This window comes from Lepisosteus platostomus, chromosome 20, assembly GCF_059453375.1.
Source record: "Lepisosteus platostomus isolate fLepPlt1 chromosome 20, fLepPlt1.hap1, whole genome shotgun sequence".
NCBI lineage: Eukaryota > Metazoa > Chordata > Actinopteri > Semionotiformes > Lepisosteidae > Lepisosteus > Lepisosteus platostomus.
The window spans coordinates 4,693,874-4,713,297 of record NC_142630.1 but is presented as its reverse complement, the minus strand read 5'-3'; the positions used below and the strand labels follow the sequence as shown (position 1 = coordinate 4,713,297).

The following is a 19,424-nucleotide window of genomic DNA, read 5'->3' as shown; positions in this document are numbered from 1 at the left end:
AGTTGTAAAGGGGGTGTTCACTTATCCAAATAAGGTATTTTACTGTTGTTATACTAATTAATTTTTTAAGAATGCTTTAGAATTTTATTATCGCTTGGCTAATGTGGGTTACCGTGTGTAAATAAAAAAAAATGGAACAAGCCTCGTTTAATTTGTTTTTATTTTCAGTGTCATGCAACAAAAGGTACAAATTGTGAAAGGAGGTGGTGCCTTTCTATACCCACTGTATGATGTTGCAGAATGGTAAACGTATTTGCAGGTACTACAACCTCAGTATAAGCTTTTGCGTGTCTTTTTTTTAAAGGAATACGAACTTACGACGAGACCTAGAATACCGTTAAGTACTCAGTAGTTGATTCTACCCCAGTACACATACAATCTTCCACATCGCCTAAAACAGTAGCCCTTGGACCTGAACAAAACTCCGAACTTCTGGTGGACACAGAAACAAATCCCAATGGTTTGCTCGCATCACGGTACGAGTCCTTGTCCCCCACAAAGCACCTTAACGTCACTCGTTTTCTCCGCTGCTCGTCTGCCGGGCTCCGCGCCGAAGTCGAAGCAGTGTCGGAAAACCAGAGAAGTTAACAGGGCCCCTTTTTTTTTTCGTGGAAAGGTGTCGTCGTCGTCGTTGTCGTTGTCGTTGTTGTTGTTGTAGCCACACAGGAAGCAAACGGAAGGCGCCCGAAACGGACCGGCTCGCCTACACCCGCCGCCGCTGCCGCCGGCCCCGCCCCCTCCCCGCAGACCGCCCGAGCCACTGCGCCGCCGCAGAGCAGGCAGCGCGAGGGGAGCGGAGCGCGCAGGAGCCGGCCTGTGCTCTTTTTTTTTTCCTCTCGCGAGGAAGGACGCCATTATCGGAATCCTTAACAAACAACACGAGAATTCATCATTCACACGGTAATATAAACCGAACTGACGCTGCTGGTATTGTGCTGCCGGAGTCGGGCTGGAGACGGGGGTCCGAGCGATAGTCATTTTCCGTAGAAATATTGTCCCCCCCCCCTCCCCGCCTTCCATGCAGAATGCATGTATGCATTTTAACATTGTGTTTCTGTTTGTACCAATAACCTTACGATAGACATTTTAATGTCTCTGTTCATTGCTAAGTGCACTGGAGCGCCGGGGCCTACTTCAAAAGTCTCCGTGTAGGCGATCTTCCCCCGTGTACGCTTGTTGTTGATTTTATTTTGTGAAACCTGTGTCTTCATATTATTATTATTTACTCGATAGGCATTGCTGTCAAATAAAATGGAGTATTTCAGCTGTTGCTCCTGAAAATATTTTTCCGCTTGTTTTGTATTTTATACGAATGTTGCTGAACTCCATTTGCAACCATATATGGTTGGTATTCCTTCAGATATTTTTTTTTATTTGTTAGGGTGATATAATTTTGCAAAAGCAAGCGAATTTACATGCTTTTGGTCATGCCAGGCAAGTGAGATTTTGGTGTGTAAACGACTTTGCACGTCGGCTACGATGGACGTTTTTGGTTGCAAAGTCAGATTGGTATGTCTTGATTGATCAGGTCTCTACAGACCTGCGGTTGCTCTAAGACACTTTTTCGTTTTTAAAACGCTTAGCAAAGACGAATCGTGAACACATTTTTGACAAGCCACAGTGTACGCTTAGTAGCAAAGCAAACTACTGTATTTCTGGTATATCCTACCAGTTGAGTCGTCGTTTCATCATTATTAGTCGATGGCACATTTACAGTGATGATTATTTTAAGATACTACGTTTCTTGCAGGGGTGACTTTCATTAACCAAGCTTTTATTAAATTATCTCCAGTGGTGTTGAGATGGCTTTATAACTTAAATAGATTTTTTTTTGTAATGATCGTGTCAAAAGCAAATATCAAATATCATGTTCTGTAATATATGAAGTGAAGAACTGCAAGTTCGTGACACTCAATTTCAGGCCCTCCTACAATAGATTAACCTGCTGTGTAAATTATATCTCAGAACCACCTGAATTTTGAAATATTTTTTTTACTACTGCTACTGGTGTGTTCTGTATATTTGTTTTTCAGTTATTGCTCAAAGCCCTCCAAAATTGTATTTCCTGATTTGTTTTGAAAGCAATTAAAAAACATTTTATTCCCCATTATGGCGCTGATAGATCAGTAATATTCAGCGTGTACTTACAATCACACACGGACATACTGAGTGGATACAGATTTTTAGAATATCCTGTACATTTGAAGGCTGGGTGGAGCATAGTTTAGATGCTGGAGAAGACAGGTTTTGCTCCCTTTTTCTGTTCTTTACAGCGTGGAAATGCAGCTATACACATGGTAAACGTAGATCTGAATGAAGTGGTCTTACTGCCTTTTGGTTTAAGGAAGATGGCATTTGATTTGCAAAAAATACATTCATTTTCATTTTGTGGACTTTCACGTGTGGTGTGTCAGGAGTGTCCACCTGTGCCGGGGCAATTTCTCATATTTTGTCCCAGATTGAGGGTGATACGTGGTCCTTGTCCACCCCACACACACACACACAGCAGATGTTTTCCATCAACACACCTTCTGGGTCCTGCTCCTTGATTCTCAGCACTGTCGCTCCTTAAGTCTGTGCCATGTGCAACCACAGGAAATGATTAAGAGCAGAAGATAAATTGACTTGTGTCGAGAGAATGTTTCAGCTTGTAAGGTGTCGATGGAAATCAGGTTTTTGTCTTATTTCTGTTTGGAATATTACTTTTGATGGGGCGCCATGGTGGTTAGTATGGGTCCCCTATGGTTCCTGGGCCCTGAGTTCAGTGCCAGTCTGTGTAAAGTCTCCCCATGTTTCCATGAAGGGCGCTCCACAGCTCCACATGCCCTCCAAAGACGTACTGGCTTCGTTAGTTGGTGTCTGTAATTTGTGCCTGTGTGTCTGGGCATACGTTGTGATGAACATACATCCTATCCAGGGTGAAGTCTCTTACCACAAATATGTGCTTTTCTGATGATGGATAGATGGATGTTCCTGGTGTATGTGGAGAGCACAGATTACAGAGTTGTATGAACAACACTACATAGTGACGCATGACCTGTAACTACAAGCCCTTTAGTGGCCTGTTAGGATCACAGAGATGGAACCGATTTTGACAAAACAGCAAGAAGTGATTTCAAAGTATTGTTTTGCTTGATTGCAAGCTGTCCATTGTCATAAATGAAACTGATCTGGCTAAATTTTGGAATATTAGCCCATGTAGGCTTGCAGCAACAGGACCATGTGTTGTTCTTGTGTGAAAAAGGCCTCTAGAATTGTCTTATTACACAAAAGTTATGTTGAACTTTGCCTTAAAGAACATCAGCTGGGTGGAAAGTAAGATGCACAGCACTGTTTTGTTTTTAACTCTGCAAAATATTCAGACACAGGTCCTAACCTGCATTTTATCATTTCAAATAAAGCTCCTCACAAAGTATTCTGCTGCAACATTCATTCTGCTTGCATTGTAACTGTTCTTATGTTGTTATGGATAAGCAGTGCTTAAAAATAGAATGTTATGTAAGTCACGATGATATTGCTTTTCCTAGTGGAAAGTGTCACTCAGTACTGGAGAAATAGAAAACGTGCCAGGACTAAATAGTAACCATTAAAGAACTGTCGTTCTGGAAAAGCATTTCTGAAGTTGCGGAGACAGGCAAGTGGGCAGGTTTAAGGAAAGAGAAGCTGAAAGAGTGGTAGTGGTAAAATTAATTAAAGAAAACTTCCTTCAACAAGTTTAGCTAGTCAAGATGTTTTTATAAATTGAGTAGCTCTTCAACAGCTCAATCAGTAATGATGCCTGCATGGCAATATCCTGTCTTTAACTGTGGATAACTGATAACTGATAAATAGAGCATTTTGTTATCCATCTGTTCTAGGGCATATATGCATTCATAACTGAAGACACAATAATGAATACATTATTTAATTTTTAAAACATAAAGTGATGTACGCTTCTCATCTTCCACTATGTACTTTAGTGTTTATTATTTATATTATTCTAACTTTCCAGAAAATCAAATTAATGCAGCTGTCTGAAATTACAAGCAAAATACGTTCTTCACTCACATCCCTCAGATCCACACAGGCTTTTTTTTTAAGGGGTTTAACAATTTACAGTTGCTTATTGTTTCCCATAAGTTCTTCCCCTCTTTCTCTGGGATCTCCGAGGTAAGGATGGCATTGTTTCCTGTGAGGACTTGCTTGACTCAATGCACGATTCGTCCCTCTGAGCCGAAAGAATCCATGAATCGGGTGAACAGTTCATCTGGGGGAATAGTGAATCGGTTCACTTGGCTCGCTGAAGGGATTCATTCGAAAGGAGTGAATTGTTTGCGAACCGCACAGCTCTGTCATGTAACAACACCTCGATTGGTATTATACTGGTAGTATACAGTGCCTTGCGAAAGTATTCGGCCCCCTTGAACTTTTCAACCTTTTGCCACATTTCAGGCTTCAAACATAAAGATATACATTTTTTATTTTATGTGAAGAATCACCAACAAGTGGGACACAATTGTGAAGTGGAACGAAATCTATTGGATTTTTGAAACTTTTTTAACTAATAAAAAAATGAAAAGTGGGGCGTGCAAAATTATTCGGCCCCTTTACTTTCAGTGCAGCAAACTCACTCCAGAAGTTCAGCGAGGATCTCTGAATGATCCAATGTTGTCCTAAATGACTGATGGTGATAAATAGAATCCACCTGTGTGTAATCAAGTCTCTGTATAAATGCACCTGCTCTGTGATAGTCTCAAGGTTCTGTTGAAAGCGCAGAGAGCATCATGAAGACCAAGGAACACACCAGGCAGGTCCGTAATACTGTTGTGGAGAAGTTTAAAGCCGGATTTGGATACAAAAAGATTTCCCAAGCTTCAAACATCCCAAGGAGCACTGTGCAAGCGATCATCTTGAAATGGAAGGAGTATCAGACCACTGCAAATCTACCAAGACCTGGCCGTCCCTCTAAACTTTCAGCTCAGACAAGGAGAAGACTGATCAGAGATGCAGCCAAGAGGCCCATGATCACTCTGGATGAACTGCAGAGAACTACAGCTGAGGTGGGAGAGTCTGTCCATAGGACAACAATCAGTCTTACACTGCACAAATCTGGCCTTTATGGAAGAGTGGCAAGAAGAAAGCCATTTCTCAAAGATATCCATAAAAAGTCTCGTCTAAAGTTTGCCACAAGCCACCTGGGAGACACCCCAAACATGTGGAAGAAGGTGCTCTGGTCAGATGAAACCAAAATCGAACTTTTTGGCCACAATGCAAAACGATATGTTTGGCGTAAAAGCAACACAGCTCATCACCCTCAACACACCATCCCCACTGTCAAACATGGTGGTGGCAGCATCATGGTTTGGGCCTGCTTTTCTTCAGCAGGGACAGGGAAGATGGTTAAAATTGAGGGGAAGATGGATGCAGCCAAATACAGGACCATTCTGGATGAAAACCTGTTGGAGTCTGCAAAAGACCTGAAACTGGGACGGAGATTTATCTTCCAACAAGACAATGATCCCAAACATACAGCAAAATCTACAAAGGAATGGTTCACAAATAAACGTATCCAGGTGTTTGAATGGCCAAGTCAAAGTCCAGACCTGAATCCAATCGAGAATCTGTGGAAAGAGCTGAAAACTGCTGTTCACAAACGCTCTCCATCCAACCTCACTGAGCTCGAGCTGTTTTGCAAGGAAGAATGGGCAAGAATTTCAGTCTCTCGATGTGCAAAACTGATAGAGACATACCCCAAGCGACTTGCAGCTGTAATCGCAGCAAAAGGTGGCTCTACAAAGTATTAACGCAAGGGGGCCGAATAATTTTGCACGCCCCACTTTTCATTTTTTTATTAGTTAAAAAAGTTTCAAAAATCCAATAGATTTCGTTCCACTTCACAATTGTGTCCCACTTGTTGGTGATTCTTCACATATAAATTTTTTATTTTATCTTTATGTTTGAAGCCTGAAATGTGGCAAAAGGTTGAAAAGTTCAAGGGGGCCGAATACTTTCGCAAGGCACTGTACCTCGACAAGGCTTTGACTAGAAAACCTCAAGAGCTAACAGAGTTCCAGCTGGGGGGGGGATTGGGATAGGAGCTCTGTTTTGGTGCCTTCAGCACGGTAGTGACACCAGTGAGGGCTGCTGGGTTCCTCCTGTTGGCTTGGCTGTAAGGCGCTGTGGAGATTTCAGAGTGTCGGCAGGTGGAGGGCATGATGGGAATGTGTTGGAGCAGCATGTCTGCCCTTCCTCTTCCTCCCTGTCCAGTTCCAGAGCTGTGGCCGAGTGTCCAGATCTAAAGCAACAATTGGCAGTTCCAAATTGCGCTGGTATAAGATGAAAATTATAAATACATGTGCCTTTCAAGTAATCTTGCAATACAGAACTTGAGCCAAATAACTGGAATGAAAGGAATGCTTTGTTCTTAGCTTTAGCCTGAAAAACACCAAAGCTGCCATATTGCGTTAAGGTTAATTTTTGATGAGCAGCAAAATTTGTGTGATTTCCTTTAAGGTGGCTGATGAGAGAATTGTAGGTTTATCAGTTTGCGTTTGTGTTTAAACACGGTAAATTAAGGTAGCCTGTAGTTTTCATTGTGGAGATCTCTTAATAATTGCAGTACCATGTTTGTAATGGTTGTTAATATAGGAACCTTGGTGAACTGTTGTACGTAATTGGGAAATTTAATGACCATGGTATGTGAAAAATGACTTTATGAAATCCGCATTACACATTTTCCATTCCCAACGTTATTGCCAAAGGTTCCACATTTTTCCAAGGCTATTCAGGCAGGTTGATGTACACTCTTCACACCTCTTCATATCTGTTTCTTTCGTTGCTTACTACTTTCTCCTCGTCAATCTTTGTGTTGGCCTCTGAGAAGCTGAAAGAGAGAATATGAGGTAGGAATGTATCAGTGGTAAACAGAGCTCTTCCTCAGTGGGGGAAACTGAAATCTATGCTGATTTAAATGAATTTCATAGGGCCCTTGTATTACATAGTTAAAGCAAAGTGTCATACAGTTGCAAAAATTCAAATGCATTGTTTTCCCCCAGCTGCAGGAAGAAGGAATATCAATGGAGGTCATGTCTTTCTAAATCTCTTGTGTAGGTAAAGATTGGTAATGCTAGAGGATGATCATCTTCCTTCAGTGGGCTTTTCAGACCAGCACTGTACTAATTTGATTTCCAAACACACTTCCTAACAATGTGCCCAAACGTTCACCTGGTGACAACATTCCTTGTGCCAGAGCCATTCCTTGTCTGTTCACCTCATGCCATTGAATCTGGGATAACTTCTGGATCGATGAACCTCTTGGTTCTTTCATACTGACTGCTTGTCATACTCTGATGAAATCTCACATCATTTCCCAAAGTCATACTAAAATGACAAATTGATTTTGTTTCCCCTTTCAATACCTTCCTTGTCCTTTGATAGATGCTTATGCATAAAGTTCAAAAGTTGCAACTTTTAAATTACCTTAATAAAATATGAAGCTAGTTTTGCTCTAGAGCACAACAAATTTGTAAAGCTTTAAAGTGATTATGCTCTTTGTTACAGAAAAAAAAGTTATTTTTAAGTGAGAAAACATGGCACAGAAATCATCTCACAACAGGAAGCACAAAATTGAGCAGGCACCAACACAGCAACACCTATGAAGAAATCTTGGACCTAATGAGTTTCAGATGTTCTAGGGTGTTCATTCTAATCTTCCAGGCTTTTTTTAACATAATGGTCATACTGGAAAAAAAAGTTCACATCTATGCAGTGAATTCCACCTTGGATGTGACAGCACAAAGGGACTCGGCAAAAGTAAACAGATTCATTGAGCAATATTTTCACAATCTGCTGTGCTTGTTCTCCTTGCAGGATGCCTTAAATTAAGAAGCCAAGTCAAGAGACTCGACTGCAGTCTTTTACTGCAGACGCTACTGCCACACACTGCCAGCTTTGCTCCGCCCTCGCCACAGCCAGCTGATGATTGGTTGACTCCTCAGGAAGTGGTCTGCGATTGGTGGGTTTCAAGACAGCAGCCTGAATGATGTCGGAACAGGACCTTGCGGAGATGGTGCAGATAGCGGTGGAGGACTTGAACCAGGATCACCCGGGTAGGGCGATGGCGCTGTTCGCAAGAAAGGAACCCTCTTGTGCAATAATCTGAGCTACATTTTCTTCCACTGAAAGGATCGCAATAGTAAAGAAACACATGTGCCTTTGTTTTTATGCCATTGCTGACGAGTGCCAAAGTTCTTAAAATGTAACAGTTGTGTTAAAGGTAACAAGATTATAAAGTCAAGTGCCAAACTGCTGGGTTGTATAAATAACACCACAAATGGATCACAATGTTACCAAAACGAGTTTGGGTTTTGACATCAGAAGCTCAAGAAAGGGAAGACATTATGAACATCATTTTAAACCTGTTACTACTCACAGACCTTAGTTAATAAGATTTCCCCTGTCCACCTGATCTTCTGCAAACTCAAAAAATATTTTTTATGACAATAAACATATTCCTGGGCATACAGATAACCTCATGTTTACTTAATCTAAAACACTTGAAAATGATTCCGGGTGTTGAAGTACATTTAACCTATTGGAGATGATTCAATTCCAAATTCCCTTTGTGGTTTTTGGGTGCGTGTGTGGGTAGTTTAAAGTTAAAAGGGAGGAATCGTTTCTCAAACGTACATGTGTAGATGGCCCTGAGGGACTGCACAAATAAACTGCTCTGTACTCTGTGTGAATTTACAGTCCAGAAAGTTTGCTGGTTTCATTTAGAATTGAAACACTCAAATATAACAGAAACTTACTGTCTGAGTTTGTGGGACAGCCTGCCATACTCACACAGTACAAAACCTTTAGTAACAAGGTGTTGTTGTGGTCTGCCCCAGCCATCAACCTCTCTGTCATACCCACATCCGGTCTGCTATCCCCATGTGAAAATCCACATGTTTTATTCACTCAACCGATGAGACAGTTATACAGCAGGTGAAACTATTTGCACATGCTAGTTTTTTATGCCTTTGTGCTGACCTCTAGTGGTGGACTGGTGGTCATTAACAGGCCTTCGAATGGGAATCAAGCTACAGTACAGCACACAAATGTTCGTGTATGTAAAAGTAAATGAAAGTTGATATTTGTTTTATTGTTTATTTCTTTGATTTTATGACAAGATTTAGTCCTTGTTTTTTGCGTAAATGGCTCACTTTACAAAGAAGAAGAATTCATTATTTTGCATGCAGTTCTGCATTCATGAGCCACTTCATGAGACTTAGAGCCTGTCCTTGAATAGTGTTGTATCTTCCTTACATACTTTTGATCTTTTTAAGTGTGAGTCTCTTTGACTGGAAGGGATCTTTTAAGAAATATTTTGAAAGAATGGGTTGAGCTTCTAACAAGGAGATGAATGGCATGGTCTGAATAACATTTGCAACCTTTCTTATGATGTTAATGAACAGATTTCATGAGGTGGCTGTTAATTTGATTGTCTTATCAGTGGTGCTGGAAAACCACGAAGAACCCAATGAGTGTGACAAACCAGAGAGAAAACGACAGAGGCTGGAAGTGAGCTGTCAGGACACATCTCTGAAGGTAATGTGGACACAACAGGAACAAGATCCATCCATCCACCCCTCCCTCCATTCCTCCATCCCTCCATCCCTCCTCTGACAGTTTGAACAGTGTGAGAACATGCAGACCCCTGTCAAGAGAAACGTTTCCCATGTGTCAGACGGGTTGGTTGCAGGGGTTTATAAACCTGGTTCAGGAGTGCTGCTATGTGGTGTGTCTGCAGCGGAGAGCTTGATGACCCAAATGGGCTCCTCCTCCTCTTATCCGGACCATTGCAGCTTCTCTCAGCTCTTCGGGGGGTGCCGCTTGAAAGGGTGGCTAAAGGGATCCCCAAAACCAAAAAGCAGATCTTCCCAGTGGCATCTAAAGACAGCACTCTTACAAACTGGACCTGCTCAGATAAGCTGTAGTTGATGTGACCTGTAATGCTATTAATTTTGTAAAGATTGACAGTGGTGTTTGTAAGAGTGTTGTATTGCAGTTTTATATGTTTCATTTCTGGTCCATGTTGAGACTGATTCTTGAGACAGGGGGACCAGAAGCGGTTGTGAAGCCCTGTTCAGTGACTAACAAGAGCCTTATGACTGTGGATTTTTCTTGTCCCACTAGGTGACAGCAGAGTAGCATAGACTGTGTCTTGGCAATATATACACATGGCCTTCTGGTTGGGAAGCATTTCTCTAAATGCTTAACAGCACAGTTCAGTGGCTTTTGTGTTGGTTGTGGTGGATGTAAAAAAGTTTGAAAATCATTTTCAGATGAAGAGCATCTTATCTCATAAACATATTTTGTATTTGTTAAAACTGCCATTGCATACCTGTTTTTAATGGATTGTTAGACTGCATACGTTTTTTTTCAATGATGGGCTGCAGTACTCAGTGTTCATAATTCAGTTATGAATTAAACAAGATTATGAGATTGTATGTAACATATAAAAGACTTTATGTTTACATTGCTAAATAGAAGGACTTCAACTTGATAGTGCTAATATGATGTTCAACACTGATGTGTGAGGTTTCTTTTTTGTCTATTTACTCTCGAAAATCTTTAAAGATGAAGTCTTTATTTAGTGACACAAGCCTGATTTGATAGATCACCAGTCTAATTCATTACTCACCTGTCTCCATTATATGTGCCTTTTTGTTCTTCGCTCATAGAATATCTTAAGCTCTTTTCTTATCAGAAAGAATCATTAGAAGTTTTGTGTACTTTTAAAAAATATAGTACAGTAGATTAAAAATATAATTGGATAATGAAAATCATCATTGCCGTTTACTTTGTCCTGTTAATGTTATTTGGAATTGGCCCCAAATTACAGATAATCTGCTGATGTCTTTCTAAATGTCTCGTCAAAAAATTTACACCACATCCTAGAATGTCAGCCCTTTTGTTCTTGACATTGGGCCAGTCCTCCTAATTCAACGGCAGCTTCCCTGATTAGTTGCTGTTTAGTCTTGAATTTGGTTTGTACTGAGTTGCAGACAGAATTGTGTTTGGAATGGTAGACTTGTTTTCTTTTGGTCTTCCACAGGCTGTAAATCAGGTGTGCTGGAAATCTGACAATAAGGACAGGAAAACCAAAAATGAGTGGACTATAATGGAATTGTGGTGTGAAAACGTGTCTACATCTATTACTGCAGTCTTAAACAGATTTTTCATTCATGGTACATCATCACAATGAGCTGCACAAGAAGACAGTTTAAAAAAGATATGAACAAGTTAAAACGCATAAATTAAAAAAGATAATATATAAATGCTATATAAATAGTGTTTTAAAACTGGATTTGAAAGTGCTGATGGAAAGGTGGGCAGCACTATTTTTCACCATATTTTGAAATCCACTGGATTCCCCTGTAAGAAATCTAAAACTAGATATATGCATTTCTTTTCTGTGCTAGACTGGAAAAGACATGCAGATGTTTTGGAAAAGATACCTTGATATCACTGCAAATTAAAATTGTACAGGAACTGGTTCCAAGACTAGAGATAGCCTAGCTAAGACTGACACTTTTTAATAAGTTAATAGTTAATAAGTTAATAAGGAGGTCCAGTCAACACGTTGTTGTCAGTGCTGTAAAATGTTTTGTCACATCTTTTGTTGACATCACCTTAACCAACAATGCAGAAGAGCTATTTTTTAGATCGCTCTGTCGACTTAGCACCTCATGAGTTAAATTTAGTCCTCTGATTTAGGCCGGTCTTATGTTAAAAGAACATATACTATCCAGTTTTTTAAAAACCAAATCTTTCTGAATGATCAAATGTCTGTTTCCCCTCTCTCAAACCATATGGGGTTTTGGTTTAGGGCATTTTGTTTTTGTATATTATTAATTGCTAAAAAGAAAGCTATGAGGGCTTTTGATCAAAGACGCTGTTGTGAATTAATGTGCTTACTTTGGCTGTGAGTCCTGCCTGGTCGGTCTTTGAAGTACAGAGCAATGAGAGTGGGCTATTTTAATTCAAACGAAAAGCATGACTACCCACAGCTCAAGTGACCAACAGATATAAAGCAGACATCTGTCTCTGAGGTGAACAGGGATGTTTCCCTGAAAAGCACAGTGCACTTGCTTGTTTTTGTAGCTACAATATTCTTAGTTTTTCCTCATCCATGTGTCTGGCAGTGTATTCAGGTCCAAGATAGCCCTGAAACAAAGCAGTCTTACTTTATCCTTCATTCTGTGTTAATGCACAGTAGGGGATATGGAAACTGTAGCCACTGTACATGGTGATATTTGTGTTTCTTCTGTGTCCACGAAGCTGGACATTTTCATTCAAGTAAGGCTTAATGGTTCCAATTCTTAAATTCCTAATTATTTTGATAATAATAAGGGTTCAGTTCTGGTCCTGGAGAACTGTCTGCATGGAGTTTGTATGTTCTCCCAGTGTTCGCATGGGTTTCTCTGCTCTGGCTTCCTCCCACAGTCCAGAGACATACTACTACTACTACTGATACTACTGCTACTAGTGCTACTACTAGTGCTACTACTAACAACCATTTTTACAGTGTAGTGCCCAAAGCACTTTACTGGGTCATTAGGACCCACACAGACCCCCTACTGGTCCCACTAATACCTCTTCCAGCAGCACCCTTAGCTTTCCCTGGAGGTCTCCCATGGTACTGGTCAGGTTCACACCTGTTGCGCTTCAGTGAGTAGCCAAATGTGAGTTGCAGAGAGAAATAAAAGGATTCAAAACAGGTCTCTCACCACAAGCAGGCCTGCTTAATTCTGCTAGCATCGATATTCCTTGTTTTCTAAGACCACCAACCATATTATCCAGGTTGTAAAAGCGTGGTGCTTGCTCTGTTTGCAGTCGCTACTGTACTCCATCAATCAGACCATCTGCCAGCGCCTGGACAACATAGAAGCTAAGCTGCAAGCCCTGGAGGCCACTTCCAAGTCCCTGGAAGAGAAGCTGGACATGGTCATGAACAAGAACCAGGGGCCAATCCAGGTGCCCATGGTGGCTGGATCTCCATTAGGAGCCACACAAACCTGGAACAAAGTGCGCTGGTAAGCCTGGGATAATTAGGTGTTGGGTCATCGTCCCACTGGCCAGAGAGGAACATAGTGTATAGTGTATATACATCTGAAAAGATACACTACAGACCAGCAAATGAGGATATTTGTTCTTAAGCACCGGAGGAGGTAATAAAGGCTTCCTTGACTAGGTCCTGGCTGGGGACAGTCAGTCACATATTACTGACTTTTAAGGTTCAGAAGACAACTGAAATAAAACAAATTGGCCACATTTTCAAATGTACAGGATTATATGTATTGCATTAGGCAGATCTTATTGAAAGTAAGTGGTAAAATTCCTTCATTGAATTAATTCGGGCTAATACAGTACTTTGACAATGTAGCCTATTTCTTCATTTTGAAATCTCTCCTCCACTTTAAAGGTAGTGATTAATTACTAATAGAGCTCTTTTTGAAATGTGCTATCCTGGAAACTATGTCTTTGTTCTGTCTTTGCAGTAAACTGATGAAAAGAAGTTTGAAAGATGTGGATGTATGATTATTATGTCACCCACAAAATATGGACATGTTTAATCCAGACTACCCGTCTCTTCCTTAAATTATGGACTTGATTAGCTATTTTGTCTAAAAACAGCATATTTTATACTTATTACTGAATTGTGGTTCATTTATTACTTCAAGATGCAGAATATGTTGCAGATTTGAATGTTCTTTAGAGCTGTTCTGTACCCATCTGCAGGTAGCAGAAACTCCTGGCCATGACCCAGCTAATTGGCTAATGGCAGTGTTATTTTCACTGCCCAGTGAAATTCATAGGCTTCTCTAGGATAAGACCCCGTTCTGCTTTCAGATTATCTCTAATTAAAACCTGAGGAGTTTGCTGTTTTTGGGTTTGATGAAGGCTCTTAGGATTTTAAAAGCCAGGTGGGACTGGAACTTAGCCAGTCTTTTCTGGAATTTAGGACAGGGATTTAAGAAAAAGAAGCTAAACACAATCCTACCCTCAGTAATACCTCCATTTACTAGAGAAGTAGCCAAACCACCTGGTGATGCTCAGATAGCTTTTCTCATTTAAATCCTAGATCTGGACCTTCCTGGCAAGACTGATGTTACTTTTTTTTCTGCATGCACATTTAGTTCTCTCTTTAGTTTCTCAAAACAAAAAAGCAAGGAAACCCAGAGCCCGGAAAGACTTTTTAAAGTAACATTGCTCCATTTTACCTTCAATTCAGGCACTCGAGCCCCAGTGAAAATCTATGGCAAAATGTTCAATGTGAGCAGGAATCGCGAAGCCCAGAACATTTCCATACGGCCATGGAAGGTCTGACCCAAGTGGGGTAGATTTCTACTGATAATTTAATATGGTCTCATGATGTAATGGTGCAGAGGTACTAAGAAGGAAAACTAAATGTTCCATTTCTTATGGGTGTAAATTAGCCTATATTAGACAATAAGACACACTTCCTGTTGTCCCTGAATAAAATCACAGCTAGGAAAGTGCAAAACCACTTCTGTGCGCTCTTGCTTTATGCTGAAAGAGTAATAGTACCAACAATACCATCTAGATCTGTAGATCTGCTGTTCTGTTGGACCATGAAACTGATGGGCTACGTCAGGCTCAACAGAGAAACAAAGACACAAGTTAAAATAAAGAGAATGAGAGTGCGGTTACAATTTAGAACAGGAAGAAGTTCTTTAGGAGTCAGGGGTTGTCTGAAACAAACTACCCTGTCATTTTGAAACTGACTACTTGGGAATCTTAAAAAAAAAATGGGTCTCTGATCGATTAGCTGTAAGTAACCAAGTGGCCAAGATAGGCTAAATGACATCCTGCCTTTCTGATGCACGTATATGTACAGTATATAGCTTCTAAGATTAGTACACTGAAAACAGAAGAAAATAAGAGATGTTAGATGAATTCGCTGTTTACTAATTAAGTGAGATGGATTAAATGGCATGTTTTGATCGCAGCCTTTCTTCTGTTCTTAGATATGCAGTATCATTTAGCGTTTCAGTTTGGCTATTCCTTTGCGAAGAATGGTTGTTCTTCTGAATACATTTAAATTGTCTGCTATATGGAAGCCAAAGCAGGAAATCACATGCATTGCTTTGTCACTTCAGCCATGTACCTTTCAACAAGCAAGCAAGCTGAAAACATCCACCTAAAAAGCCAGAACTTAGCCGATGACCATTTTACCTTGAAATTAAACTTTAACTTTAAATTTGGAATCACATTAACAAATGACTTTTTTGGAAAATCAGGTCCATGGGATATTATACAGTATTGAGGTGTATGCTGTATAGTGTGTTTGGTCTATATGGTCTATAGAACTTAAGTTCAGATGAATATTTTCACTTATGCATACTTACACTTGTGGTGTGTTCTGAAGGAAAGCTATTTGCAATTAAATATCTGGATATTCAAAGTCCAAAAAACTGCTATGTGCAAGGGAGTTTACAGACACATTCAGAGAAATGCTGGAGGCAGTGAAGTGTAAAATTGCAGCTCGATTCCTGACAGACAGGTCAATGAGAAAGTGAGGACAGATAGCTCTGAAATGGAGAAGCACTCTTTTTAAACACAGCCTTTCACATGCTTGTGTACCCTAGTAATGAAAAATGAGACAACTAAGATCTTATTTGTGATTAATTGTTCTTTTCTCTTTAAAATTGTCTTTGTGCAGCTGGCTGGTGGTTAAGTGTTTATTTTAAACCTCAGGTATGGGCTGGGTTCAAGAACTACAGACGTTTATATAATCATGAGACCCTTGTTTCTGTTAGGTCTGCACCTTATTCATCGCTGGAAACAGTTACTCAAGACACGTCGGCAATTTGCAGGCCTATATCTTAATTCGTTCCAAAGCTATCACTCATAGATAATCAACTCCACCTAAATGATGAATACTTTCATAGGCACCTCAGCATGAGCAAGTGGAAAACCAGCCAATAACTGACACACCATATTGTAAGGTCTGAATTGTTCTTCAACTTTTTTGTTATGTATAAGATTGCCAAGTTAATGAGTGGCTACAAATCAAGTCTTACTCAGAGTTATGTGTTCTTTTCTTGAAAACCAATAAAAGCTAATAGTTTTCCCATTGCTTTCATTGACTCAGAAAACTGTGATTTTAACAGGCTGTTTTGTTGTGTTGGCTGTGTTTATTTACTAGGGGAATCCCTGTGATCAGGCTATTGTAGTAGTTCCCTTGCAGACGTTTTGTGGAACGTTTTTTTTTCCACTTTAACAAGTAAGTTAATGGTGCTGTTGGAACAAACCAGCTGAGAGCTATCACTACACCATCCTCTCTGCAGGTGTGCTTTTGTCTTCTGTGGTCAAACAAGCATTTTTTGGTATATTTAATTAAATTTAAAAATTACACGGCTGTGTTTTAGAACATTTTGTTTTACGATGTCACCCACTTTCTACTAGACATTGTTTTAAAAATGAGATAAGCCCATCCTGGGTTAATTAAGCACATTTTGTTTTATTCAGTAACTTCATCATCTGTCCAGCTGGAGGTATGAGTCAGAAATTAAACCATGTGAAATTAACTTTTACAAAAATGGGATTACTTGTATTATCCAGTATTAATTTTTCTTTGAATTAGGCAAAAGGATTTAAATTTCCTAATTATGTTTTTTCTTTAGACATTTGAATCCCCCTACCCCCTTTGTAATTCCATCTGCAAGCACATTTTGGGGAAAGGTCAAAGTTCCAAAGAGCAGTCCTTTATTTTGTTTTCCTCATGAATCATCTGTATGCCAGTCTGTGTGGTACATTAGAACTTTAAAAAGACACCGAACTATGGGGGTCCTGTGGCCCTTTCCACTCAAATAGTTGGAAGCAGCCAATTCATCTTAAGGCTTTGTCAGTCTGCTTCTTGAAAGGTTACGCTAACCCATCTTTCAGAACATGGCTAGGCAGATTGTTCCAAACATTCGCAACTCTTTGTGTAAAGAAGCACCTTGAATATTCTGTCCCAAATTGCAACTACCATCTGTGACCTCTGGTCCTGGCCTCCTTGCTGAGTTTAAAATAGATTGGATCAATGTTGTCCTTTCCTTTCAGGGTCTTGTATGGAGGTTTAATGAAGCATAACACCCCTGCTCTGCTGTGTAGTTCAGGCATTCAGACCTGGTGTGAGAACCAATGGCTGTGCCTTCCTGTATATTCTTCGAGTTTGTTTTATCCCAGTTTACTTAAGAATCTTCTGTTTAATTCCTTCTTGGGTGTCATTTTCTGTAAGACCTCAACCTCTTTTCTATCCTTTGCAATACGTGGTGTTATCCAATCCAGAATTAGGGCTGTTTTCCCATGATGGTTACTCTACAGGGAACTGTAGTCCTCCTGACAGCTCTAACAATAATAAACCACAGCAAACACATTTCACCCTTGACCGTGCTGAAGCCAGACGTTGTCCAGATCTGTGCAAGTGGTGTGTGTGGTGTGGGGATATCAGTCTAAACAAGTGCAAGTGTCATTTGTCCTTTCCCTGAAGTGTATTAAACCCACTTGCAGAATTTGCTAATTATTGTCTGCAATAGTTTTATTTCCCTTCTGTAAAGTTAAAAAAAAGTTATCAGTCTTAGTACTTATTCAAAACTTAATTCAAATGCTACATTTCTCCTCCCCACTTTGTCCCCATTGTTCCCAGTCCACATGAAAAGGAAAGAAAATCAGAAGTTGGCAGAAAAATAAACTTGGTTATAGATTTATAAAGCAACCATAAATGAAATTCATTTTTTTAAACCAACAACACGTTAGAGTGGTGATGGATATTCCAAAACAATACATTTATATACTGTAATAATAGTAATGTTAATGATAAATAATCATCCATTTTATGCCCAAGTAGGAATAAAAAGGTGTTCTATTTCCTTAAATTGACAGTATCCATTATCTGAGCTATTTCTAAGAGTATTTTCATAGAAACATGTTGGGACAACATATTTAGCCACTGGGGAGTGGATACCTCAACTTGTTGGGGCTATATGTAAGAATTTTTGTTTCGTTAAAGCAATCTTCAAATCACTAGCAATGACATTTTTGTATGTTTGATGCCCTCTGCTGCTCACATTCGAGTGCTTTAAGGCTTGCAATGTAAAGAGAGGTAGACGGCTCAACCATACATGTTGTGGGGGACTCGTGCACATTGTCTTCGGTTCTCCTGTGATGGTACAGTGAGCCAAATGTATTGATTGCTAGCCCTATCAAATTAGAAACCTAAAAAATGAAAAGTGATTTGGTTATGCCAAATATATAACAATATGCCAAGTTATATAAATTGCTGAAATTTGTTTTGCTCATATGGGGATGGACTCCATACAGTATAATGTATATCCCAGTATTTTTTACTTATCCCAGGTGTTAGAAGAGTTTACATTCAAATGTCCAGGCAAAGTGCTAGAACCTAGTGAATCTGCTGCACAGGAACTGCAGAAAGTTTTTGCTTCAGTGTAAATGTGCACCAATTTTCTTGGCTTTCAAACTAAATGTTTTAAGATGTTTTTTTTTATTGTTTAAAGAATTTAAAACTGTTTTTCTGTGCACAAATCATCTCTTAGAGAGTTGTTTTGTTTCAATATTTCTTTTGGGAAATGAGCTTCTGGAGCAGAACAATCTGGGATGTTACCCTGTTCTTGATAGCTGAATATTTCTGGCTTTCTCTCTGGCTGCAGTGTGGTCCCCCAGACCAACGTCATCGTCAGCAGTGACCGGTCGAAGGTGGCAGGACAGGATGAATCTGTTGCTCGAGGGACAGAGTCATTGGAAAACCTACTCAGCAAGTCAGTGCCTGCAGCAGTTCACAAGACCTGTAACTCAGAAAGCCACTGGCATACAGGCTGCCCCAGATTCTGCTGAACCTGGATGTTCCTGTATACCACACTGACAGAAACAAAAATATGCAAAAAGCAGGGCAGTTGTTAAATATATAGGTCACATTGTCTTATATCATTATATATATATGATAATATTCTGTTTTAAATTAATTATATAGATTGCTGAAAGTTGTTGTGCTGATATGGGGATATACTCTATACAATATAATGTATATCCTGGTATTTTTTACTTGTATCTAATTAATTACTGTATTCAATTTAGTTTTATTTTAGATTTCAGAATTCTGTAATATAAAGAGTGCAATACGCAATATAGTATTCTCTCATTTTTTTAAAGGAAGTTTTACATGCTACCTGTTAAAATTTACAGATATAGAGAAGAATATTTATGAATCTCCCCATTTAATTTACCTGTAATAATATATCAGCACCATTGCCCGAGCACATTTAACACAAATGATAGGAGGGGTAGGAGACAAACATTGGTAGAGAAGTCTGCAATTTGATAGTTCCATTACCTTTGGAAACTCTCAGTTAAAATACAGTAGAGGTCTG

The 19,424-nt window shown here is 39.7% G+C and overlaps 1 protein-coding gene across 2 annotated transcripts in view; it reads left to right on the top strand.

Moving 5' to 3' along the window:
• Positions 1-607: 607 nt before the first annotated feature.
• banp (BTG3 associated nuclear protein) overlaps positions 608-19,424 on the top strand; it is a 128,321-nt gene continuing 109,504 nt past the window's right edge. The window contains exons 1-5 of one of the 2 annotated variants that reach the window (XM_088614012.1): positions 608-900; positions 7,849-8,087; positions 9,476-9,570; positions 12,862-13,061; positions 18,708-18,815. In XM_088614012.1, coding sequence (XP_088470138.1) covers positions 8,018-8,087; positions 9,476-9,570; positions 12,862-13,061; positions 18,708-18,815 — 473 coding nt within the window. In that variant the 5' untranslated portion in view covers positions 608-900; positions 7,849-8,017. The other variant, XM_088614013.1, reaches the window with a different exon arrangement.